The sequence below is a fragment of the Rhea americana genome, unplaced genomic scaffold, assembly GCF_003343005.1.
Source record: "Rhea americana isolate MKP2758 unplaced genomic scaffold, rheAme1 scaffold_14, whole genome shotgun sequence".
Lineage (NCBI taxonomy): Eukaryota > Metazoa > Chordata > Aves > Rheiformes > Rheidae > Rhea > Rhea americana.
The window spans coordinates 4,829,193-4,855,936 of NW_028185483.1; the positions used below are offsets into that span (position 1 = coordinate 4,829,193).

Below are 26,744 nucleotides of genomic sequence, written 5' to 3' on the forward strand. Positions count from 1 at the left end.
ATGTACTCTTCTGGGCACAGAAGAGTGGCCAGAAGAGTACTACTGCCTTTGTAGTGCCAATGTTTGAGTAAAAGAGAATAAAAATCTTTGTTTTAATTGAGGTAGCAGATTTGCATAAATATACTYAATCAGCAGGTATGGGAAGATCTGAAGGAAGTTATCACGAGAAAGTTATTCTGTTAACAGGAGAATATTTTACAGTATTTTACTGTCAGCATTAGAAAATTGATACATTTACTTTTAAAAGTATATATATTAAAATATAATTTATTTGAGTATATCTACATTTTGAAAAAGAAAGTGGCTTTGAAATTTTTGGATAAAAACTTCTGACCAAAAGATGCAGATTCTTATTAACTAAACCTGATGTGAATTCATATCAGTTTATCTAATATGTAATCAGGGGACAACCATAAAATATCTGAATAAATCAAGTGTTTTGTGACATTTTCTAATCAAAACATTTTGATTCCTCAATTCCAAATACAGGTTTATACATTTTAAAAGCAATATTAAGAAAAATAATTTTAAAATTAAATACTTAATTCAATCCAAACATATGTWTGTTTGTTTGTTTGTTTATTTATTAACTTTTCCCATACTTCTTGCATTTGCAATAAATTTACTTACACAAGGAAGGGTAGCAAGACAGGACCAGTACTATAGATTGCACTTTTCTTTTTTTTTAAGTTATAGTGAAGATGCTATAGAACAACTTACTATTTTTTATTACTCCTCTAGATTATGAAAACTACATTTCTATTGAGTTACTGATGTAAAGCACTAAAATTTCATGTTACTCAGTGTGCATTATACTTCCTCTATCTACTGTTCTTCTGTATCATGTTACCTGTTTGTTACCAAGAGCCCTGTCCTGTCAGATAGTATTTTTTTTAATGTTTCTTAATAAACCTCTCCCTCCCTTATCTGAAGAGAAAGTAGCAGAGTACCCTTCCTTTCCTACCTGTTGACACAGAATAATGCTAAGGGAATACACATCATGTTAATATATTATGACCGTCTGTTACAAAATTAAAACAAAATGTTTCCTTTTGTATTTTAACAAAAAAAAGCGAACACAAAATATCAAATAATTGCAYTGTTTATGTGCTAGAAAGTAGGAGTATGTTGTGCTATTGACTTTGAGATGCTTCTGTCAGCTGTGACGGTGTTGTTATTGTCAACTCTGCCACTTCTCTTACCATTTGGTAGGTTCTGCCATCTTTCGAGTATTGCTCTTTCTTCTAATGTTTAGATTTTAACTCATGGTATGGCCATTTCCTTCGAAACTATTTCAACTTTTTCCTCGATATATTCTGTGCAAAAAACCTTTTAAAATGTACTTTTGCCTCTGTTGTTCTGACCTCATAAGTTTTCATTCTCCTTTTATCTTGTTACTACCCTCCTACTGTGTGTTCTAATGAACCAAGTTTTCTACATTTCCACTTTTAAGATGCCAAATAAGGTACTTTTATCCAGAATTATGTTCTCATTTTGTTCTGTTTTCTCCCTGTTTCCCTCCTACTGTCCCTTCCCTTACCATTATCGACTGTTGTTGTTGTTGTTCTGAATTATTCAACGTGCATTGCAGCCGTGCTAGAGGCCAGGATTCCAGCAGAAGGCTGCCTGAAGTGCTGTGTGCCACAGAAAGCAGCAGACGCCTCTGGCACAGTCTCCTTCCATTCTCACTTCTCCCTTCACTGCTTCACTTCCACTACTTTTGAAGTAGTGCACTCCCTATCATTTTTCATTAAGTAATTTTTCTTCAAGGCATTTTTAACCCCATTTCCTGAAAGCTTTTTGTACTTCTTTCCCTTCAGTATCTTTCCATGCTCACCTTTATAGGGCTTGCTAGCTGCTATATTGTTTCATTGCAGTTTGTCTTGCTTTTGCAGAGACCTAACATTTTAATGACCTTTCTGCACCTGAAACTTTGTGCTGATGAAGTGTCTGCCTCCACTAATCCTTCTTAGGAGGAGGCTCGCTCATTGTGAGCTTTTCACACCAAGGAACATCTTACTCTCTGTTTTGTAAAGTTCTATGAGCAGTAGTTAGATTAGATTAGAATGAGCATTTTTAAAGTAAACTAACTTGCTTTTCTAAATTCATAAGACATAAAATACAATTGTATGCATATCATTTATTTGGTGTGCTCTTAGAATACAGTGACACTTGACTATTTCTTTTTTTTTTTTTTTTTTGTAGGGTAAACCTGGAAAAGAAGGTGCCCCAGGTCCACCTGGCTTACCGGTAATGAAGGAAGCCTTCTAAATTTTTTATAAGTAACATATGTTGAGGTAGTTGGTACTTAAGTAACAACATATTTATCAGGGTCATATCTCACTATTTTTCCTCTCCAGACCCATACAGCTTTTTTCCCATTGCTATATGGGTTTGGAAATGTCCATTTGTGTACCTTGTGAAACATTTCCTTTCGTACAACTGGCTTTGGGACTCGTCATATCCCCACAGATTTGTGCAAAAGAGAAGCTCAATATATAAACCTTGTCTCTTCTCTGTAAACAAGAGACTAGTTACTGCTGACTATCAGATGAGTTTGAGATGGGGTCCAATGAACACTAAGTTGCACAAAATGAACACTGCTGAGTTTAACACTGGTCAGTCACACTGGAATTTTTGCAAAAGACTCGTATGTTCACTTCAGCAAAAATCAAGAAGCAAAATGAATAATTTTTAAGCATTAGAATCAAAGACCTTCTTTTACAAAGAAAAGTTATTGTTACACTCACAGGCTTTTTGGCCTGAACCAGGATGACTGATAGATACTAAAATGGTCATCTCAGAGAAAGTGCCAAAATAGGATACTTTAAATATGCCATTTTATAACCAAAATGATCTCATTTATTTACTAATTTAAAAGCTAAAGTTGTCCAAATATATCTGAAATACTTTATCCCATTGTTTAAATATCAATTCTTCTATATTTACTTTGCTTCCACTTTAACATCATTCGGTCTCAGTGACCTTACGAATATCTTATCAAAACTTTTTGTCAGAATAGCCCAATTTCATATATGTTGTACTGAAACCTCCTSTTTATTTTGTAAAAATAGCCTCAGTGCCCAGTCTAAACACATTTTAGTCCAACAAAAAATATGGAATGACAGACCACAAAGCTTTATTGTGTTATTACTCAGCTAACAGAAAGCAAACTTTCTGTCATGTCAAAGGCAAGTCAATGTTCCSTTCCCATTTCAGCTTTGCTAACTAGCAGTCCATTCACACCTCAAAGGCTTACGCCTTTGAGGAGCCAAAGTCCCTTTTCCTCACGTATATACTATTGCAGAAAGCCTTAGCAGCGATCTGCACTATTTTCCATCCTTGCTTGCTGAGACCTCTCTCGAGAGATCTGCATCATCCTGGAGACTGGATAAGTTCTGGGAGAGGGAGTGGCTGAATGTGAGAGTTTCAGATTGTGTTCAGTTTCTGCTCTTCCAAAAACAGTAGTGTTCAGAGGGAGAACAAAGCAGAACCTCCTACATTTGTGCTATCCTTAGTGTTTCCACCATGGGAATGGTGAAATGTGCTGTGATAAGCCAAGCTTGGTGTTAGCCCTGTGGTATTTCGCATAGACATGGAACTTTATCCCAAGTGAGGCATATCCCACAAGTCACGTGAATGAATYTCCGTAGGAATTCCTCACAGTTTTCTTTTCCTGAGCATATCASATTCATCTTGCTATCATCATGAAAGACTGAAGCTTTCAATTTTGAATCATACTGATGACAGTAGTAAAAGATTAACCCTCCCAATAATTCTGTACTGTCACTTGCAGGGAGAAAAGGGCGAACAGGGCAAACCAGGGCTGACCGGCAAACAAGGAGCTAAGGTATTGTCTAATGGTTTTGTCGTCACTTACGAGGATGAACATAGGGTACGTTTTGTGGTTATTATATTGCCTTATCTATCACTGCATATACAGTATGTTTACTTTACTTAAAAGCTGACAACTAATGWTATCATTGAATAGGAAATAGATCAGCTGAAATAGATGGTGTGTTTGAGCAGGGGTTTATCTATGCCTGCTAATGGGCTCTTCTGGTTTTTGGCTTGAGTAAGTCGTGAATTGTTGGGCCAGGAACAGAGACAGATGATGATGAAGGACTTGCAGGAGAAGTCCTTCTTGTATGTTACGAGCAATGTACTGAAGTAACCGGGGGTATCAAATGTCATATATTTTTTGTTTTAATAAATAAACTTATAGACTCATTTCTGTTTCAAATGAAGGGGACAAAAGGAAACACTGGTCCACCTGGAGCTTGTGGTCGAGTAAGTGTAAATTATCTTCATCCTTTTTTTTTTTCTTTTTCTTTTTGACTATTAGACTAAATTTAAGCCAACCTGACTGTATGTTGCAATAATGGACGCCCCATGATGCTATAATCAAGGTATAGTTTTCTCAAAGTAGTGGCAGTGCTGGAGATAGGACTTCACAGAGATATCACAGAGATAGGACTTCCCTTCRTGTATACCTGAATGCAAGATAAAGGCCCCACCTCAGTTCCAGCAATTTTTRCAGAAGGCTAGACTGTTACAGAACAGTTACAGAAATTCACAGGAGTTATTTTTTAAGCTGATACTCTAATAAGAATTGTGAATTTTAATTCTGATCATATTTATATTACATATAATGTTTTTGTAGTCATCTATTTAAATTTCAATGTGATCTGTATATACTGGAGCATAAATAATACTTGTTCTCAAGTAGTAGTGCCCATGCAAAATAATCCAGAAAAGAGCAAGAAATCTCTAATTATAAAAAAGTAGAGTTATAGCTAATTGCATTTTGATTATGCCTGTCATTTATAGAAATTTTGAAACGTAATAAGCTACCATGAATTAATTACATGCATATATAAAACAGATATTACAAAAAGCATTAATATTCTTAAAGTAGTTGATTTTGTCCCTTTTTGTTTATGATTTAATTAAGAGTGGTTTAGATATAGCTGATGCTACCTGGAGGCAGTAGAATAAACTAAGTGATTCCTTCAGGTTCCTTTCAAGGATTTTTTTTTATTTCATTATATTAATATTCATGATTGGGTCTTCATCTTGTACCTGGCAAGTATGACTGCACCCACAAAGTTCTCTGGGAGCTGAAGTAATGAGCTGAATGTTTTAGACCCATCTGTTTGTACAGGTCTGTWGTGTTATGCACATATAGCAATTTCTTTTCTAGCTACTTGTGAAAAAATAGTATATGATTAGAGAGGCCTCCTGTTGTCACAGTATCAGACTGATGAATRAAATCATAACATTGTTCTAAATAGGTGGTCAGTATGAGGCACTGTGCTTCTCTCTTCATTCTTACTATTCTTTCTTTTTCTTACCATCTTTCTATTAAGACAGAGTATTATGATAAAGTCGTTGGTGAAAAAGGAGATGAAGGACTCCCTGGACCTCCAGGACCAAAAGGCCAACGTGGCATGCCTGGTGAGTGACACATGAAAACTAGACAGCAAGAGCTGTCTGCTCAAAGGGCTTGTTGCCAGCTAGCGTCTTCAGTATGTGCWCCTGGTAATCTGCCTCTGCCTTTCCAAGTTTGTTTCTAAAATACTCCCATCAAATTACAGAACTTAAATTTATCCTGAGACTTTCATTTATGGCCATATTTCCCATTAAAAGTAATGAAGCTGGTATACTTTCCTTGCAGATAATTGAGATGAGCACCTAAGCTTGTTTTACATCCTGCTTCATGACCTCAGTGGGATCCTACAGCTGCACGTTATTTGTGTATGCCATAGACTAACCATCAGGGCTGTAGTCTCTTGTTAAAGATCAAACTAAGATTTGTTGTGGCCTTCACAGTTTGTCTTAAACCATTTTTATTGCCCACCCTTTGAAAATAATGAAGATCTGTGAGTTTTTGTTTTGTTCATTTTTGGCCATGCTGTAAAATTAAAATTTATTATTTTGGCCATATCACATAACAAAGATTTATGGACTGAATTCTGAGGCAGCATATTGTAAGCTGTTTATTGCATGCTCATCCTAGTAAATGCTTACTTTTCTTTGAAGTTACAGTTTTATGAATATTTATGTACGTGAGTGATTGTCTGCCTTCACTCGTTGCTGTTGTAAATCTACTTGAATGCATATATCCAAGGGACTGCGAGAGGAAAGCTGGGCCTTGAAAAGATGTGAATGCATTGTTTACTGAGGATTTGTAGGGGAAGTTATTATCTTTATTAGAGTAARTGCAGAATGGTGGCAGAAAAGAAGACAATTTTCAGGTCTGTAAGTCCTTCTCAAGTAACTGAGCAGCACCCTCACCTAAGATAAATGTGATGGATGGTCTGCCTATTACACACATCTGTCTTTTTCTGGGTTTCAGTGAGAATTGTCTGTGTGCAACMATTACATAAATGGTAGATGCCTACTCAGACAAAAGCCAAGTTCTTAAAAGGTGAAATGAGCTTAAAATGCTGAAGCCCAAAGTTTGCAATTAATATTGTTRTGATTTTGCAGAGTATACAGTGGTCTGAGATTCTAAATACATTGCTTTTGCAGGGCCAAGGGGTCCTCCTGGAAATGCTGGTAGACAAGGTATGTGTAGTGATCCAGCAGCACAATAAAATACATTGTTCATCCTGTCTGTTACACCTGATCAGCTTTGTAAAATCCTTGTTTCAAATGACTTTAAACTAAGTGGCAAAAACTCATTACTCAGAAGTTTTGATGTGCCAGCTRTTTAGAGAGATTATTGTGATTCTCATTGTGATTATTTAATATATCACAATACAAAAAAGATTTTTTTTGGCTGAACTCTGAGCCTTGTTTTGTACTCATTCTACTAAATGCTTGYTTACTTCACTTTGAAGTTCCAATTCTTCAATTCTTTTTGTGTTTTTTTCTCTTTGGTTAGGTGTGTCAAGACCTGGTCTGAGAGGTCCCCCGGGGTTTCCTGGGCCCAAAGGAATAAAAGGAGAGAAAGGACAATCTGGCTTGCATGTTGTGGGCCCTCCAGGACTACCTGGGATTACTGGCAGACCTGGTTCTGTTGGGTTACCAGGTCCCCCTGGAGAACCAGGTGATGTTCCGTTATTGTATAGTTGTATATTCAATGGTTCAGAGCCATCTAAGCATCCGATGAATGAAAATATATAAATACATTACTTAAGGAGCATGTTTGAGTAACATGGTTGAACAGACTTTCTTTATGGAAATTTTATGCTTTAAAATATTCATGGAAAAGCATACATAAACAAGGGCTGTTTTCCATTGCTAATATGAAGTTCTATAAGGAAGAGACAGTGATTTTCCCATATAAAGAGAACTGACCTTTTTGTGTAACTGTGACTGTAAAAATCTATTAAATAAAAATAGGAAAGAGTGATGAGAGAAAATCTGTTCTTCAAAAATTTGCAGTAAATCTGTAAAAATAACTTTAGAAAGGGCTAATCTAAAAGCCATAGAAAAAACAAACTTCTACTCGTAGTAGTGGACTGTAAAGCAGGTTTGAAGTTCCAGCAGCCTGTAAATAAAGTGGTAGCAAAAGAATAGGTGAACCAKTTGAATAAATGCAGTTCATAAAGCTTCTAGAAAGAAGTGTATTAACTTCAACTCTTTACCTAGGAGTACTAATCGCATCATGCTTCTTTCATAGGTAGTATAGCCAGAACAAATTCTCATGAATGAATATCAGTGTCATGCTTCTCTTTTCTCTCTCTCTTTTCTATTTTTTTAAAATTTTATCTACCCTTCAAATATATTGCCATAGGAAGAGGTTGATGTATTTTATGCTGTTCCAAAGTAATAACAAATACCTCAGAATAATACTGCCAAAGACATATGAGCAGCATTAATAGCTTAGAATTAAAAGAAAAGTTTCCCTTTTGTTCCCAGAAGAGAAAGAATCCTTTTTATTTTCTGTTGCTTCAAACAAAAAGTAAATACCTAGCAAGAACTATGCTTTTAAAGGTAGCATATTGGTTACACAGATGGATCCAGGAGTCTACTGATTACCTCTGCATTACCAAATTTATTCTTGAGTACTTCCAGCTGCAGGTAGTTTGAGTTTGTCCAGGTTGCTTTTTTTTTTTTTTTTTTTTTTTTTTTTTTGAATGAATGAATGAATGAATGAATATTGAATATCTGATCACTGCACCTTTTTCCTCTGTCAGCAAATAGAGAATTGTCTGAGAAGTCTAATGATGTAATGGTGCCACTCTCATTTTCTGAACAGGTAGAATAACATTTAGAACTGGCCTACCAGGACTTCCTGGAGAGCCAGGGTATGTGGGACCTCCAGGACCTCCAGGTGATTCTGGCATGAAAGGTCAGTTATTGTGTTTACAAACAATGGTCTTGGGATTGGCGCAGTGTTCACTCGGATGTAGAAAAACAAGATGTCACCATTAACTCTTACTATAACGCAGCAAACCCTTCCATATTCAAAGGAGCTGTTCTAATTTAGGAGAAACAAAGACAGGAGTAGAAAAAAGATTATGTTCAATCTCAGTACAAGGCTATATATATTCTCCTCTTCTTTSTCAGGTCTCATTTTGCTTCCATGTACCATATTTTTCACATGGAAGTTCTTTCTTTGAGTGAGATCAGGACTGGGTTATACTGGTAGCTACTGGTCCTTCCTTTTCAACTGAAAACCAAGATACATAGCCATTTCTATGAGTGGAAAAAGTACTTTTGCCATTTCTACATCCTTCCTTAAAACTAGCTCTCAGAAGTAAATGGGGCAACCTGGCAATCTTCATGAGTCCTCGTGAAATTCAGAAATTAATTGACCTCTCATGACATGTGATGAGTTCAGAGGATGAAGAAAATCCTTTAAGGGTAGCAGGATGTCCTCCTGTCTTACTGMACAGCAACTTAAAAAAAAGCAGTAAGTATGCCAGTCCTGCTCACCAGTTGTCCCACGTTGCAGCCAGAGTGTAGATCTGCACTTGGACAAACAACAATTACAGGTGGATGAGGTTTTCATGTTCCCCCAACGATATGTCTGCTCACTAATAGTTGCTCTCGGAGAGAATGAACTAGAAATAAAATGTTTTACCAACCGCTAGAAGGACATCAATCTCAAATCCTTTAGTTTCCTCCTGCCACAGAAACTACTGAMTTTCTATGCCACTAGCTAGTCATTAAAGTCTCTCAGGCTGTTACTGCACGGTGTTAGTTCAATGCCTGTGTGCCTTTCTTCTTCTGARAGAATTTGACCTCTCAGCAGAGTGATTGTATCCAACTAGTTCAGTGAAACTGGACTTCAAAAAATCAAGTGACTATTCCTATACTTTCAATTAAATGTAGTCAGCTCTGGTGGTGACTCCCTGACCACAGGAATATTTATACTGTACTGGAACGTGATTTTTTGTTTGTTTGTTTGTTTGTTTGTTTTTGGTTGGTTGGTTTTTGTTTGTTTGTTTGTTTGTTTGTTTAAGGCATCCAAAGTTTGGTACACAAACAGAAGTCCGTATTCATACAGCTGTTTGGCCAAAAAATATTAGCCAACCTCTATACCAAATAATGCAATGTATTACTTAAACTTGGGAATAACTTACTATAGAACAATTAATGAATATGCAACTTCATTTTAGGTGATGACGCTTACGTGTGTACTGATTGCAGCTATATCCCAGGAACACCTGGTCTTCCTGGTTCTCCTGGGCCACATGGCCAAGATGGGATACGTGGTAAATTATCTTGGTGTTCCTAAGGGGATAGTGGGACATGTCGATGCTTTTGATTTCAGYGTGAGAATCAGGACTGGTGTGGGCATGTCCACAGCGTGCAATACAAGCCTATGTTCATAATCTAGCCCTGAGGATGTGATGATTTAATATAGCGTTAGACTGCTCTGTGCACTGATACAAGCAGAGGTCCTGAAAGGCTGAAGCTGGACTACTCTTGGGCTCAGGTGCAGCCTGAAGCCAGGTCAATCTGTGCTCATGCAGTAAATGGAAGAGGCAGTAATGTTCAGGGCTAGGTGTGGTTATCAGAGTTTGCCAAAAATCCATTTCATTGTTCTAATTTTTCTGTACAAAAGATGCTGTCTCTCTTGCAGGTAGAGAAGGAACACCAGGTCCCAAAGGATCTCCAGGTTCTCCAGGAGCACCAGGGTTTCCAGGGCCTCAAGTAAGACTTGAGTTATTTTTGACTTTCAGTTTATGTTACAGATTCTACAAAAATTATTTCAGGGAAACTTCTCGGCTGGTATTACATGTGGTGGCATACCAGCTGATCACAGCAGTTGTCTCTCCTTAGTGATGAGGATGAAAGTGTCTGCATGGATAGGCCTAAGCAGCGACTGTAATGTGAACATAGCTGACCTATCTTTAAATGAACCTGGTTTGCTCAGTGCGGTAGAAAATTCAGCTCATAGTACAAGCCTGATCATGAGGCTGGTAAATACCTGAGTGATTAACCTGTGCTGTATTTCAGAGTGGTTAGACTACTTCTATCTGATCTGGCTAGTTTACGACTAGCTCATGTACATCTGCATAATGCTATGATCATGATAGTGGCTGTAAAAGCAGATCATTCGTGTGGTCTTTATGATCTCAGTCAGACCTCTTACATATCTTGTGTCCAGCATATTCGAGGCTTCCTAGAGCCCCAGCTGTGCGGAGGAACTTGCTTCCTTGAAATCAAGGATGCAAAGGACACTGCTTCTTGGGGAACTTACTGAAGAGAGAAGGCAGACACCTGCCACAAACATACCACTTGGCTCTTCTAACTTGTGCCTGTAGTAATAATTATTCTTGAGGAGTTACTATCCTAACTCTTCAGTACTGCCCAATGTAAAAGAGTCGCACACAAGAATTCATTGTGCTTAGTACCATACAAATGCAGAATGAAAGAGCCTGCTAACAAGCTTTTCCTGAAGGCTCACAAGAGTTTATTAGCCCAAGATCACCAAGTGTGTTTTCAGCTCCACATTGTACCCTGATGGGGAAGGAAGAGAGACCAGGAATTAACAGCAGACAGGGCCAACTGTGGCAGCTTTAGTCCCTGGCAGATACTTCCATGTGAAAGAGAAATCTCTGATCAGATACATTCAAGGTGTTTTCTTGCCCTTTCTTTCATGCCACAAAAGCACAAACACATAGTCAATAGTCTCATCCATTAAATGATCCTGCATTATTCCTGTTTACAGTAATAAAAATGAGATGACAATCAGGGCCAAAAAGAGTAAAGTCAGAAACCCCCCCCACACACACTGAATATGCAGTTACAGCAAATACAAGTGAGAATAAAGAGAGCCATCCGCAGATGTTTACTTTAAAAGGAAAGCTTGAAAACAGTTGACACATATCTAGCACAATAGTTACCTTGATCACTTTGTTCCAGGGACTTCCAGGCTTTAAAGGATATCAAGGACATAAAGGATCAAAAGGTGATCCGGGATATGTGTATCCAGAAGGGCCAAAAGGTGAGCAAGGAGATCCAGGGGCCGAGGGAGACAAAGGAAGAAAAGGTTCAAGTGGATTTCTGGGAAGACCTGGCTCTAAAGGCTCAAAGGGTTCTAAAGGTGAACAGGTGGGTATGCAGTGTTTACAATTACTACAAAACTYAAGGAAAACATCAGTCTCTGTACAATATCTGTTTAATCTGTTCAGATATTTTAACTGAATATCCTCTATCTGACTTAGTGACAATATATTCAGCTATAGCAGCCAATGGTAAACAGTGCTGTTTGTTGAAAAACTGTAAAAATGGTTCAGATATAAGTATCTCCAAGCCTATATTCAAGGAGAATCAGAGCTGAGTTTTGGATTTTTTCCCTCCTAAAATTATAAAAAAAAAGTGTACAGAATACTGCCACAGGAGTTGAAAATCAAGCTTTTTTTATTTATTTGAACTCTTTCTCTTTTAATAGAAAGGATGAATAAATGCCCTATGTTTGTTAAAATACATATTTGTTAATCAGAAGTCATAAGTAAATCAGATGAATAATTCCTCTTAAATTAGCAGAGCTACTTTGTTGTTAAAATCTGAGGTTAATCCGATMAAAACCTCTAATCTGAGGTTATAGTCATACAGAAAATCAGACATTTTGTTATGAAAGCTGGCATGGAAAACAAATAATGCTTGATATATGCATATGTGTAATCATTAATAGGGATTAGCTGGTTCAAAAGGAGACAGAGGACTACCAGGATTGCCTGGTAATCTTGGTCTTGCTGGAGAGATGGGGCTTCCTGGACCACCAGGATATGGACCACAAGGAACAAGAGGTCTCAAAGGCTCTAAAGGAGTATCTGGTCCACCTGGATTACCTGGAGAAACTGGTTTGTAACTTCTGATTTTACCATTCTTTACCTGTTAAAGAGCACTTGTTTGAAATTGCAGAGAGAGATTGAAGGCACAGAAATGATTTATGAAACATAGGAAGTTTATCTTGGAATGAGATTTCCATCYAAGCATTGTTCCAGACTTGAGTCCACTGAAGACAATAGGGAGCCCATGAGGTGTTTAGTCCAACTTCCAGCACAGAGCAGGATCAGCTATGAGATCAGACAAGGTTACTCAGCAATTTATCCAGTAGAGTCTTGAAGACCTCCAGGGATGGAAGTCTACACAGTCTCTCTGGGCATCCTGTTCCACTACTTGGCTGTCTTTACCATGGAAAAAAGAAGTATTTTTAATACAGATCCGGTCAGCATTGTCAGTATATGAGCTTAAGTCATCAGGGGAAAATACAAAAGATTTAATCACTTTTGAGTGCCAAAAACATACTAGTGCATTTTTAGGCAAGTACAATCTGGAAGAACTCAAGGTTAGACAGACGAGATATAGTCAAGACATCTTAAAGAGATTTTTGAACTTTAAATCCATGGGAGTGTGGGTTTTAGTGCTTATAACTGCTGTGATAAGTTGGACACCATATGTCTGTGCTATTGACATCTGATTTAAGATGCGAGTTTGCTATCCTATGGGATGAAATTATCAGTGTATGTCTATTTGAATGTTTAGAACAAGGCATCTTTGAGACTCATTCTGATGTTGTCACATTGCTTCCAATATCTGACAATCTACAGCAATTTGTTGGATATATTGTTAGTTGTGAGGTTTTTTGTTTCTTTTTAGTTTCTTCTGAGGGCTTTCAACAATGACTCTTATTCAGTGGCTTGAAATCTTTCCAGTCCAAACCAAATGTGGAGTCACTGATGTGTTTCCACCACCATTTCGTCCAGGAGGACATGACACCTATTAAATCTTTATGGAGTGGAGCTGCAGATTAAGCATCTCTTAATTACATCATTTTTCTGCAGAGGCTGTGCTTCCTTTTCTGGATCTCCGCTGGGCTGCATGCAGCAGGGCTAAAAGRAGAGCTTGAAATTGGCTTGGTATCAGTAAAATACTTTTGCTATTATGAAGCCAGGATGTGAAGGCTTTTCAAATTCTGTTGGAGATTCAGATATATGGAAAGTGTGGAAGACTGCATTTTTAAATGAGTAGATTGCTCACTTATATTTTTAAATGCTTAGGATTACACATTTCCAAACCATAAACCTCTGTAAGCTTTGATTATGTATTTGCTGAAGGTCTGAAAGGAGAGACCAGTATAATAACTCCGTTACCTGGATTACCAGGACCACAGGGACCAGCTGGTTTACCGGGACCCCCAGGAGTACCTGGTGAGTGTATCTACACTAAATACAGCAAAATTCAGAGATAATTTAACTGGGATGTCTCTCCCAGGTCTGGCCGGATAAAACTACTGGGTTATTTTGTAACTGAAAAAAAAAAAAAAAAAAAAAAAAAATTGTAGAACTAAAACTGATCTCTGTGGTGAAGAAACTGTGGAATTGGCCGTGATATTCCCTTATTCCCTTTCAAGAAAACTAGAGAGAATGTAAGTGTGAACAGGAAGGGCGCAGGAGACATGTCCACAGTCTGCAGTATGGAAGGGATTCTAAGAAGTGCTAAGTTACGACTCCGTTTCTCAGAGAATCAGAAACCTCTGGTGCACATGCTGCAGCTCGTATATCCAGGAAGGAGCCTGTGGCATAATTTTGACAGATTCTATCCTCAATTATGTTGGGACTGCTGCAGCCCTTGAAGAAGGAGGACCAAAATTAGCTTAAAGCAGTCCTAAGCTTCCTGAAGCCCTTGGGCTGTCATATGCCTTATAGGGGCAGTCAGAAAATCTCGTAAAGGTATTTGCAAGCTTGCTAGAAAAAGTAGCTGTATGACTGAGTTTCCAGGTTCTTTTTCTAAGTGATTGTTACTAACCATTGCTCTAAGATATTATGAACCTGGGTTTCCTATTTGGATTGGTTTGGGGAGGGGTTCTTTTGTTGCTGATGTCTCACACGTTGCAGGATTTGTAATGCCTAGAAGGACAGTGAACTAAGGCCCAATTAACCATAAGGTCTCTTTGCTTTGGTTTTATAGAACAAGAGTCCTTAAAGCTGCCCTGAATAGCATGGGAGAATCTTATGTCAGCTTTATGGTAGCTTCTATTCTTACACTTGCTTCCTTTCTGAGCCTGTAATATGTGTTAGCATGTTCTCAACTAGCAGAAAATTTGTATCTGCAYGTAGTTGTTTGTTTAAGTCTGAGACTTGGGCAGATTGCATAAAGGCTTAACTTAGAGACTTGTGCCTGGTTTGATGATGCTAACAAGAGATCACAATTAGTGTTTTAATTATGAGAACCTGTTGTGGAGGAGAAATAGTGCCTRTGTTCTAATGAACTTATCTACAGTGATGTCCTAATTAATAATGATAAACTACTGAATGCCCAATCATTATATTTTGAAGTTCTGTGGCAAGATGTATCAGAGCTCACTTATTTTATTTGTACAGGCAGAGTTGGAGCTAGAGGTCAGCCAGGTGATTCAGGACACCCAGGGCCAACAGGTGACACAGGCTTTCCAGGGCTTGGATTTCCTGGAAACCCTGGTCTAAAAGGTAAAATACTCTTTTGATCTCCCCCCCCCCCTTTTTTTAAACTGTCTTCTACTAGTTTAGTTTTTTTTTYCCCTCCAGATTGGAAACAGCCAACAAGCTTTAAAAAGATTAATTAACATTAGTCAGACARGCAGGTGTTTTTTAGTACTCTTAAAATTTTCTGATTTGGGCTTATAAATGGTAAGTTTACAACATTTTTAAGTATTTCAAAGAGTCAAGTATCAAAGCTGTCAGCAGTAAAATATTTTAAAAGATGCTTTTAAGGCTTTTCTGGGAAGAGGTACCCTCTGGAGAAGTGCAGGGATACCCAAAACATAGACTCTTCTTCAAAAAGAGCCTGCTCTTGTCAGAAGAGGGACAGGACACTGATGCTTCTGGCAAATCTGGCCAAACAGTTGCTTTTCATCTGAGTGCCACACTTATTTCAGATGAATTATCTTTACCTATGTATGTATTACAGAGACAGAGTTGYGTAAGTGCTAGTACTTTATTTTTAATCAACTTTGGTTACGTACAACGCAGTACCTGCTCTAATGTGCAGGTAACAGAAAGTGTTTTGAATGCTGTGAATGTGGCCATTCCTCTTGCTGTCATGCCCCACTGCTAAAATGTCTTTGGACATATTTAATATTTGACATAATATTTGAAGCCATTTCTGTAATCCTGCCAGGAAAAAATACGAAATCTCTGACACCAAAACCACTATCATGTTGCTTTTTGAAGAAAACAGTAAGGAATAGATATCAGAAATGCTTAATCTATCAATTATTTAATCTGTTTGGTTTTTGTTTGGATTTTTTAAGGCAGGTAAAAGAAAACAATAACTGAGCGATCTTACAATCAATGTCGAGTGAATACATAAGGAATAAGATTCAGCATGTCCCATCAGCTCTGAAATCAGGATGCTGTCTTCATGTAACCTACATTCGTGTCAGAGTTTCATAACCACATCCATACAAATAGATAATTGCAAAAAAAACCCATGGTGTCCACAGCATTTTTACCGCCATTTGATTCTCCTTTTTCAGGAGATAAAGGACTTGCAGGAGGAAGAGGGTCACCAGGTTGTGAAGGAAAGATTGGAGATCCAGGCCAGTCTGGAAATCCAGGACTACCAGGAGGAAAGGTTTGGTTAGAAATGCAGCACAAACTTTTCCATAGGTCCCATTCATTAAGTGTGACACTAAGCAAAGGAAGAAGAGGTGTGACTGGTATAAGTTTGGCTCCACTGGCATGCTTTAAGATTGTATTCACTTGTCAGCACTCAAAACACCAATCAGCAGTTTAATCAGCCAGTAAGAAAAAGCAATCCAAGCTTTCCTTTCAGGGACTTCAGATATTTGTCATAAAAACCAGGCATTTTTTCATGGAAAAAAATGTTCAGAAGAATGATAGAAAAAAGTAAACAGTAACTGAGTGTTCTGAGACATATCTGGATGCTGACTTTGAATATTTAAACAAATATTTGGATGAAAATAGGACTATCAGGAGAAATAAAGGAAAAATTGTACTTGCACGGATTTCAATCCATTTTTCAGATACACATCCAAAGCTTCTCGTAGTTACAGCAAACATCAAAATGCAGTGCAGRCCAAATGAAGGGAAGTGCATTGTATTGCTCAGTAGCAATTTCTGTAGCAGAGTGAGGAGGCAGTGTTCAAAAAGTGRTTGGAAGAATTATGCTTCTGGTGTGGGACTTCCAGCTGGACAGCAGGAAACGTCCAGTGCTCTACTGGACATTACAAATGGTAATGTGAAAGATCCCTAGGGAATGGTGGTAATTACCTAATATAGGAAACCATCTGTCCACAGGATGGAGAAAGGTATATTTGTTAGAGCTACAAAATATGTTGCATGTGGCTTGTTTACATTTCTCTGTGTGTTGTAGGGTGATCCAGGCATGGTTATTCCTGGAGCGCCAGGAAGAATGGGTTCACCGGGAGGTAGTGGCATTCCTGGCCCAAAAGGTGATACAGGATTTCCAGGACTTCCAGGCCTACCAGGGCACACTGGGCATGATGGTGATGAYGGCCTAAGAGGTACTGTGTTCGAACAAGCACAAGGAACACAGCAAGTTACATCCATATTTTAAGGAAAGGGGAGTTCAGTGTTCCCTCAAAGCTTCAAACTATTGTTTTAGCGTTATGAAACCAATCTCCTTTCTTTTAGGAGATCCTGGCTTACCTGGAATTCCTGGGGATCCAGGTCTTCCAGGGAAACCTGCAGAATGTCGTATTGGCCTGCCAGGTTTGCCAGGTGGCGAGGGAGCTACAGGTCCACCAGGTAGGACCTTCTGAATTAAATGTGCTATTTGGCTGGGTGGATCTGGATGTTTGTGCCTTCCGGTGGTCTGAAGGAACTGAAGTTTTTTATGGATATTGGTTATACGGTAGTATGCAAGAAAATGTGAGCTCAAGTTTAAAGATCCTTTGTCTGCAGATTGGAGGGAAAATATGAGGTGAGTGGGCTTCCTGGATTAAGATTCAGATTTCATTGTACAGCACAAAGAGTAATCACAAACTGGCCCAAATTTTCCCACAAGGAAATGGATATTTTAGTGACTACTTCTTATATGGGTCTGAGCTGAGGTTACTTAGTGCAGTGTAGCAGAGGACAGAGGAAGAACAGGGAAAGAGCTCAGCCATGTGGAAAACAAATTCAGGGACTCATAGTACCTGCATATATTGTTTATTATATCCCTTCCAAGGTGGGATAGTCTTAGGCAGCTAGCTCATTCCTTCCCTTATGGATAATCTCAGATGGATTTTTTTTTCCTGGGTGATATATGAAAATGCAGTGTTTGGAGGATGAATGTAGAACTATATTTTTTTCCAAAAACCAATAGATTGTCTGCTCTGTTTTTGATTTGGGWTTTTTCTTGGGTTCGGGGTGTTTTTTAATCTCTTTAAGATTGCCTGAATAAGCATATTATCTTGTAGATCTTCTGTATAGCCTTCATGCAGGAAAAAATCCCAGAATTCAAGAAAAGTTTCATGTTTGTGATGGCGAGATGGAGACGATGGTTATTTCTTTTCCAGAAAGATGTGCCATACTCACTAWGTCATGCGTTTTCCTTAGGAGGAAGAGGTTTGCCAGGTTCAAAAGGAAAGATAGGCCCTCCTGGCCTAGGTATCCCAGGGATCTTCGGAAACCCTGGGGAACCTGGACTAATAGGTCCTCAGGGAAATGCAGGATTTCCTGGTCCCAAGGGACTGTCTGGAAGGCCAGGAATCTCTGGTGTGCCAGGTAAGRATTCTGAAAATACATATTTTGACATATAAATTAAATCAATCTCTGCAGAAAGGTGTCAGTCATGCTTTTCCAAAATGAAGATGCAGAAATATTTTTCCATTAGAAGACTGATGTTCAGTTTTCATGTATCATTGAGATCTTTATGGAAAACAAGTTGATCAGCATTCTCTGACAGGCAAGTGCATCTTGAGGTTGTCATGACATAGTATTGAATTTTCYGAAACAGCTTTTTGAGAATAGAAGGATACCTGCCATTGTTTTCTGGACAGTAATGTCCTTGCAGCAGGACATTAACTAGCTATCATTCAAGGTGATTCCCCAGCATAATGGAGCATTAGTAGAAGTACTGAGTGGAAGTATTTAGTATCTAGAAGAAATGGYTTCTAATATTTAGAAGAATGTTAGTAGTAGCAGTCACTAGTACTGAGCAGAGGTTCTTATTCAGCCTTCCTTTTCAAACAGTAGCTTGTCAGTGCTATCTTCTTTTTCTAAAAAAGGCAAGTTCAGATCTTGAATCTGACAGAGTTGTGGCTCAGATCGAACTCTGACATGTTAAGTAGAGGTGATTTTAAAGACGGCAGATAAATCCTTGTAGTTTTCTTCAGAAATTTGTTCAAAGTTGCTATTGTAGAAGAAAATAAGTCAGGTATGTTATGCTTATTATTTCTGAAAAAGTTTTTTTTTTTTTTTAGTATTCTTAAATCCTTCATTTTTCTGTCAGAAGGAGATGTTATATGCCTTTTTAGATATACAATCTGTAAACATGTTTTAGATATACAACCTGTAAACATGTAGAGCTTGACTCAGCAGCCTAAACATAGGCATCTAGTGTCATTTGAGATGAGCTGTCATATTCCAGCTGGCCTCTAACTCCTGTGCAGAAAGGAATAACTTTCCCGTACATCCTGTAACAGATCTCCCAGCCCTGTGTGGATGTCTCAGACRCACAATACTCGCTGTCAATTAGATTGTTGTTGCTTATCTAAGTTGTTTGGGGTTTACCATGAAATGCTATTCATGTGGTTAAAGACTACAAAACTGGCTTCTACAAGTATGTTAAAGAAATGGAGGGGCAGAACGGAATAAAATGAAAAGGAAAAAAGACACAATTAACTGCTGAACTGACAGGCACATATGTAATTTTCTAAAGTAATGTTCTCTTTCACTAATCAAATACTAACAAAATATATTCCTGTTGCTTCATTTCCATAGGTCCAAGGGGAGAGCCAGGTATCATGGGCCCATTAGGAGTTCCTGGACCCCCCGGTGCATTTGGAAGCCCAGGCAACCCGGGTAGCAGAGGCAAGTGGCCGTAGTGTCTGCCTTCACTATTACTGAAGAGTATAGGAACTTTAATGCTGATGTAGTCTTGTAATCCATCCTGTTGTGTGTTATCACTCCTGAATACTCCTGCTSTGCACTTAATGACTAAAATTTCTTTGAGTCTTGCTGAATCCTTGATTTTAGTATGTTTTGTAGTCTGCGGACTAAGTGACAACACATCTTCTTTAACAGTTTTGAATTACCACCTTTTCAATTTCATGGGTAATTGTGAAAATGGCTGRGAATGTTGCTAGATAAAGAAGAGAAATCTTTTTTGCTCCATTTTTTTCTATCTAATTTATTTTCAAGTTATTATTATACCTATTTAACAGATTTAATACTATATTTTTACTCATTATAAGAAATAAGTTCAGTCTCTTGCCATGATCCATCATCATAGAGGTTTCATTGATAACTGGACTAATGAAGAAGCTGTTTTAGGTTGTTATCTGGCATTTATATTTACATATTTAGTCACTCTTAAAGGAATCGATGAAACTCCTGTCTTTATGTATGTTATCAGGTGTTAAGATTTCCTCAGAATAATTATTTATATTTTATTACAGGTTCTTATGGTTTCCCAGGACTAAAGGGAAGAAAAGGATTTATAGGACAAAAAGGTGAACCAGGTGATAAAGGTTTTCCTGGACCATCTGAGACCTTGGTTAGTATTGGGAACAAAGGAGAACGAGGCTCAAAAGGTACGTGTTGTTGCTCTGTCATTCAAAACTGTGTTGCAGTTCTAGTGGGCTTTAACACTTGAAAGAAACTAATTCAAGTGCTCAGAGTATTCACAATGCTTTGAAATAATTAGTGCGTTGTAAATGTCTTTTTATGAATTGGATAGTTGGATATTACGCTGAATATTTATTTACATTTAAACAAGTCCATATTCCTTAAATCCCTCTCAGTGTAATGTCAAATCAGTAATAGTTCAGCAGTACCAGAAAATTCACAAATATGCATTTTGTATAGTCATATTTTAACACATTCAGTAGACCATGAGTACAAAACTGGGGGTGCTCACCAACTGGATCCTGGACTGCAAAGAAAATGAGTCTGTTCAAAAATAATTGACTGTCAGAAGAACTCTTTTTTTTTTTTTTTTTTTTAACAGTGTTAATATAGACTCTCTGTGTATGAGTTGTACATGCTTAAAAAATGCTATATGGCTTTTTCTGTAGACTTCTCTTGTAGAAACTTTCTGAAACTTACATTTATTTCTATATGAGGAACACTAAAAACATTAAGTGTGAGCTTGTGTCTTGCTTTTGTTTGTTTACAGGCTGAAGATCCTATGTTCCATTCTGCTTCTCTGTTATTTTTGAAGAGGCTTTTGCCCATGTTCTGAGATACTGTTTTTTAGTTCTATTTTTATGAAACTTTATTTTAGGATTTCAAGGAGGGATGGGTCTAAGAGGAGAAAAAGGAGATGCAGGTGTGCAAGGACCACCAGGTCTTGTTGGGTCAGAAGGAATACCTGGCCTACCAGGTATGGAGTATCTATATTGAAAACTACTGTATCAGATGGAGAGTAGAGATTATTATTACCTCAACACTAACACATAACATCTGCTTCAATAGCAAAACTATGTTCTTGGTGTTAGCTATATTTGCTCTGATTGTGCATCTATTTTCTCAAAATATTGTTAATAAAAGGTCTTTCCCTCTCTGTAGTCTGTATTTTTGATTCTTTGAGATAACTTATTTCTAGAAGTCATATGATACATAGTATCTTATAGTTACTTATAAATTGTGTCAGTTAGATAATTAGAAATAATTTTAGACTGGTAATCAAAATGGCCCTTGTCATGGTAATAACCCATGCTATATGTCACTGTAGCGTTACTACTATATTTTTATTAACATCTTTTGTAGTCACTGCCATGTAGCCATMACAGGAAAAACTGCAAATGCTCCAGTGCTCTCTGACTTCTTGTGGAAGAAAATCAGACTGATCTACCTAAACATTTAGTTGTGTCTACCTTAGACATCTGGACACTCTAAATGCAACCAGACCTTGCAATCATTTAACTGAAACAAACTGACACTGATACAAATCTAAGCTAAAGAGAAGTGAATGGAAAAACAGCCCGAGACAAAGAAAAAAATTTTTAAATACATAGTCATGAGAAGCGTATAATGACTAAGTAGTGGTGTGATTGTGACATGCTCAGAAACTGAACTGAACTCAGGTGAAAAAATGAAATGTTGAATGTGTAAACACACATTTCTGGTCTTGATTAAAATTTGTAAAGGAATATTGCAGTTACTACCCATAAATGCTGTAAATGATCACAATCCTTATTACATTAATGTTGATACATGAGATGCTTTTTTTTTGCCTTGACTTTTCAGTAACAATAATGATAATTTTATATATGTCTGGGGCAAGAGGAAGGATTGTACTTCACCTCTTTGTTGCTATATGAAATAATAAGATACCATGTCATGGTGTGAGGTCAAATACAAAGTACCTTGTACGAATAAAAATACAAAGTGTTTGTATTTATGACAGCTCTACTGGCCAGCCAATGTCTAACCAAAGATGTGAAAATAGTATCTATAAACAAAGATGTGAAAATAGTATCTATTTCTTCATCTTACAGGTGTTAAAGGATTTATGGGTCTTCCAGGGATTCCTGGAGGACAAGGATCCCCAGGAGCACCAGGAAACAAAGGGGACATGGGAATTCCAGGTTATTTTCTATCAAGCTATGTTACAAATTCATAGAATTATGTAGAAGCATTTACACAGATCTGAATAGTTATTGTAAACAGASTACACAGTACTTACTCAGACTAGGACTTACTCTTTTCAGTACCTGTAAAATTCTATGCATAGTTGCCTGAACTGAAGAATGTAGTTCTTCCTCTCCAGTTAAGATGTTAATAAGTGCATTCCAGCTGTCCATCTCAGCATATAGTCAGTAATCATTTTTTGGAGAGTACAGGGCAAGAATTAGTCAGGATATGGCACTATATATTGCTCATACATGTCTTTGTAATCAAGTGCTCGCCCAGTGGTCATAAGTCTTTATTTCTGTAAGCTTTATTTATGATTATAAATAATAAATGAAATATAACCTCTTTATATACTGTTAAATGTAAGCATTTCTTTTAATGTGCTTAGAATTAAAATAATTTACTGTGTGAATCACTTTAATGAAAAGTCAGTATCTGAAAATACAAGCAGAATTTCACAAAACACAATGTGTTTTGTGCAATTAGGATCCTTGTAAGAATGATATCAATATCCTTGTTTTTCCAGGTCCCAAAGGACAGAAAGGATCTCCAGGCTTTCCAGGACCATCAGGTGACTCTGGGCAAATAGGCTCTGGTGGCTCTGCAGGTGACAAAGGAGACCCTGGGTACCCCGTTCCTGGGCCACCAGGAGAACCTGGTCCAAAGGTATAAAAATGGTGGACATATTGTCATATTGGCCTATAAGCAGAGCATTTGACTGTAGAAACAAAATAACATGTAAGCAAGACCTGGATAGTCTGCAGCAGATAAGTAAATTATTTATTAGTGATGAGAAATTCTAAAATCCTATCATGACCTCCTTATATTTCATTCTTCTGTATGTACAAGAATGTCTTATTTGTAAAGAATATCTCGCAAATAACTGATGTTTCTGAAAAAGATATTAATCCATTGAGAATATGGACTTGCACTTAAAAAACCAACAGTAGGTATACTTGTACATTAAGAAGTGCACAGAAAATTATTTTAGAAAATGCAAAAATAATACCTAAAATTGTATTGTCAATTTTGACAGTTTAGTAGTATGATTACACAAAAATTAATTGTTGTTTTCTTAGCAATATGTATTTATTGTTGAATGGAAGTTAGATCAAATTAATAAAATTTTACTCCACATATTCTGATTGACGAACAACTGGAAATCTCTTTATATACGAGATTTTCTGAAATAATGTGGTTCAAGCTGTAAGCTATGCTACAATTCACTCTATCTATCTATCCATTTAGTTCCTGTATTATCTGGGTAGCTACAATAGGACTGAATTTGCAAGTCAGTCTTAAATTTACATAAGCAGACCCAATCATCTGTCTGCCTCTGTTCTAATCCAAATGACTGAGACAAAAGTAGGAATTTAAAGAAAAAGGTGCATTTCAGTGTTTTGTGTATATGTCTATTAGGCAAGAAATGTATTTTGGGGTTGTTAAAATACAGAGGGGCTGTTAAAATGCAGTTGGAGGGAAGTCTGTGTGTTTGTACAAAGCACTGGCAAAATGAGCATCTAAAGACTGAAGTTGTCTTTGTACTGATTAAACAAAGTTTATAGTTCCTTATCCAAATGCCCAGTGGTATTATGAGAAGACTTCATTTTTTTTTCTAAAAATCATATTGAACCATGATTGTATTCACTTAATCTTTAAAATTATATGTAATCTTCTGTTCTACAAATTTGGAATATAATGTATTTAATTATAAGTGATTCTTCATCTGTTTGTGTTTGGCTGCTATTTTTCAGGGCGATCCAGGTCCTCCAGGAAGTTTAGGCAGCAAAGGAGAAAAAGGATCTCAAGGTCAGCCAGGACATACAGGAGTACCAGGACCAGATGGGATCAGAGGGGAATCTGGAGGTGCAGGAATCCCAGGTATGTTTTGTTTTAGAGAKGTAGTGAGATGCTGACGTGCTTTTAGAAGAGAGTTTCTCAGTAGACCACAGAAGGTGCCTGTGACATGGCACATTTGTACTCAGCTGTTGTAAACTTAATCATCTTTGTAGTCGGCACAGCCAGCCTGGCTTATATCAGCTAAAGATCTGTCACAGCTCTCCAAAGAAGAAATGATAGCAAAGTTATCAAACTGAGTCTGAGTCTTGTCCTGAACTGAATTCCAAGTGATAATGTCTTTTCTCCTCTCCCAAACTCCTTTCTTACAGGGGAAGTAGGACTTCCTGGAGGTGTTGGTGCTAAAGGACGTCAGGGCTTCCCAGGACAAATGGGCACTAGGGGCCCTCCAGGTATAGTTTATCGCATCTCCCCCAAATCACTGTCCCCTGGTTTGTTATTCACTTCATGAATTGTAATGAGAGAGTTGATATTCTTGCTCTTGCAGCTGAAGTTGGAGTCTCTGTTCATGTGGGTATGAGGCTCTGTTCACCTTCTCCAGTTCCAGCTAAGGTCCTTACCAGCCTGTTTTTAAAGTATCAGTTCAGCTCAGGCAAAATGTTTTAGTTTTGTTTTCATGATTGTAAAACTTTTCATTTTTTCTTTTCAATCAGAAGTCTCAAGGAGATGTAATATCCACATTAATAGTAAGAAAGGCTTGCTCTACCTCCTAGAAGAGAATAATAGAGATCTAACTAGAMAAGGAGAACAAGAAAGTCGGTTAGAGGAGAAAGAGGGAAAAGACAGTGTTGCTGTTATTAGAGCAACAGAAAAGATCAAGCTGTTTAAAATATATGTAAGGGGAAATGTATAAATGCCATGACAGACAGGTATACAATACAAACTTTAATAAAGTGAGTGCCGGCTCTTGTCTTCAAAAAGAGCATTGAATTCTTTCATATTCAGATGAACATCTAAATTATGTTGTRGTTTTCTAGACTTGATTGAATTTGCRCTAGTTATCAGCAGAGTCAGCAAAGATCACAATCTACTCTTTGCTTAGAGAAATCTTGCATTTATAACAAACCTAGAGAGAAAAACTCTACTGCCTGTCTCAGCAGCATGGATCAAATCAAAGACAGGGTCCTAAAATGTCTCTGAAAGACAGGAAGGTATTGCTTGTGAAAATAGTGAGGATCCTAAATCCACTGAAGTCCAGAGAGCTCAATAAAAATGAGATGCTGCTCTTTACTAATGTTTATATTACCACAACTATTTTCGAAGTAGCTGCACTAATAAAATTTTAATAAAGGAGACTCGTTTCTTCTATTATTTTGCATTTTAAAGGGAGATGTGAAAATGCTATTCTGGCCCATTATAATTCACAGGGGCTGTTGGAGACCCTGGAGAAAATGGACTTCTTGGTGCAAGAGGTAATCAAGGTCAAGATGGTATGCCTGGCACCCCAGGAAATAAGGGAGAACCAGGTACAGCAGTGGAGTATTTTCATTCTGTTTTAAAATTGCTTTTTTTCTTTCTCTACTTTCTCTTGKCAGTTTTGGGAAGGATCATTAAGGAGCTTCTCTGGCGCAAAAAATATGTTGATAGGCAGAAGGTGCTTAACTTTTATATAACTCACAGGCTTTCTACACTACTGTTGTATATACTATCAACATCCTAAATGCATTCATTACTTCTCTATTATACATATGATGTGTCATAATTTTCCCCCCAAATGTTAATGTCTGCAAGAGCCTGAGTATTGGTGTTAACAGTTAGGGGTTCAATTTCAAATTGATGAAAAGAACCAAAATCCTTTTAAAGAAGGAGCGTTGGATCTTATCTAGAAATAGGATAAAAGGGATCATAGTGATGAATGATCACACTCAGATCAGTAGTCAAGTTTTGTATGACCTGACCCTTGTGTTGTAAAATCTTTCCGTTAAATGTCACTCCTGATGTCATCAATGTCCACAGATTTATTTCTCCATTGCATTCTGACAGAAAATGTTTTCATGTTTTACAGTGAAGATGTTTCTTTGTATGTGAGAATAGAAAAGGATACTGAGCAGATATTCACTAGTATATAGTAAGCTTTTCCATATTATGTTTTCAGTAATCACTATTATGTCATTTCTTTTTTAAGCATTCTTGTTTCTTCTCTTATTTTTCTTAGTAACTAACTTAAATGAACAATTTTTCCTGCTCCTTCCTCTGAAAGAAAGACAAAGCTAGTATTACAGAATCTATCTCAAATATGACAAGGAAATAGGAGTTCTCACTTTAAAGAAAAGCTTWAAAATTCTTTTGTATTTCTAGCTAGAACCAGTAGAAAATAAGCAATAAAGATGTTCTACATTTAACCAAAATATCAGTCTTGACTCAGTGAACATTGAAGAATGTATGAAATTTTAAGGAACTATGATGTTTTCTAGCAGTTATTCAAGACTGTTGAGTATAATATGACTTAATATCTTGTAGGGGTACCAGGCAGAGGAATCCCTGGCTTACGAGGTATTCCTGGTCGTAAAGGTGAGTTGTCTTTTCAGAGATCAGAAGCTTAATTTTTAAATACTAAGCTTGTCATCTTTGTCCTTAAGTTGCATCCTTCTTAAGGAATGGCACTAAGGGAGCTGGAAGAAATAAAAGGTGATTCWGTGGTTATGATCAGTGATTTGGTTCTATATATTA

General features: G+C 37.3%; 1 protein-coding gene across 1 annotated transcript in view; it reads left to right on the top strand.

Moving 5' to 3' along the window:
- Positions 1–26,744, top strand: part of COL4A3 (collagen type IV alpha 3 chain) — a 52,307-nt gene that overhangs the window by 13,274 nt on the left and 12,289 nt on the right. The window contains exons 15-40 of the mRNA XM_085298597.1: positions 2,206–2,250; positions 3,797–3,850; positions 4,249–4,290; positions 5,370–5,457; positions 6,535–6,570; positions 6,890–7,054; positions 8,210–8,302; positions 9,576–9,671; positions 10,043–10,113; positions 11,329–11,517; positions 12,101–12,269; positions 13,527–13,619; positions 14,793–14,897; positions 15,926–16,023; positions 16,786–16,936; positions 17,067–17,180; positions 17,976–18,143; positions 19,362–19,451; positions 20,039–20,173; positions 20,866–20,964; positions 22,082–22,171; positions 22,744–22,883; positions 23,972–24,098; positions 24,386–24,466; positions 25,442–25,540; positions 26,535–26,585. Of these exons, the coding sequence (XP_085154723.1) occupies positions 2,206–2,250; positions 3,797–3,850; positions 4,249–4,290; positions 5,370–5,457; positions 6,535–6,570; positions 6,890–7,054; positions 8,210–8,302; positions 9,576–9,671; positions 10,043–10,113; positions 11,329–11,517; positions 12,101–12,269; positions 13,527–13,619; positions 14,793–14,897; positions 15,926–16,023; positions 16,786–16,936; positions 17,067–17,180; positions 17,976–18,143; positions 19,362–19,451; positions 20,039–20,173; positions 20,866–20,964; positions 22,082–22,171; positions 22,744–22,883; positions 23,972–24,098; positions 24,386–24,466; positions 25,442–25,540; positions 26,535–26,585 (2,689 nt within the window). The remainder of the gene's footprint in view (positions 1–2,205; positions 2,251–3,796; positions 3,851–4,248; positions 4,291–5,369; positions 5,458–6,534; positions 6,571–6,889; positions 7,055–8,209; positions 8,303–9,575; positions 9,672–10,042; positions 10,114–11,328; positions 11,518–12,100; positions 12,270–13,526; positions 13,620–14,792; positions 14,898–15,925; positions 16,024–16,785; positions 16,937–17,066; positions 17,181–17,975; positions 18,144–19,361; positions 19,452–20,038; positions 20,174–20,865; positions 20,965–22,081; positions 22,172–22,743; positions 22,884–23,971; positions 24,099–24,385; positions 24,467–25,441; positions 25,541–26,534; positions 26,586–26,744) is intronic.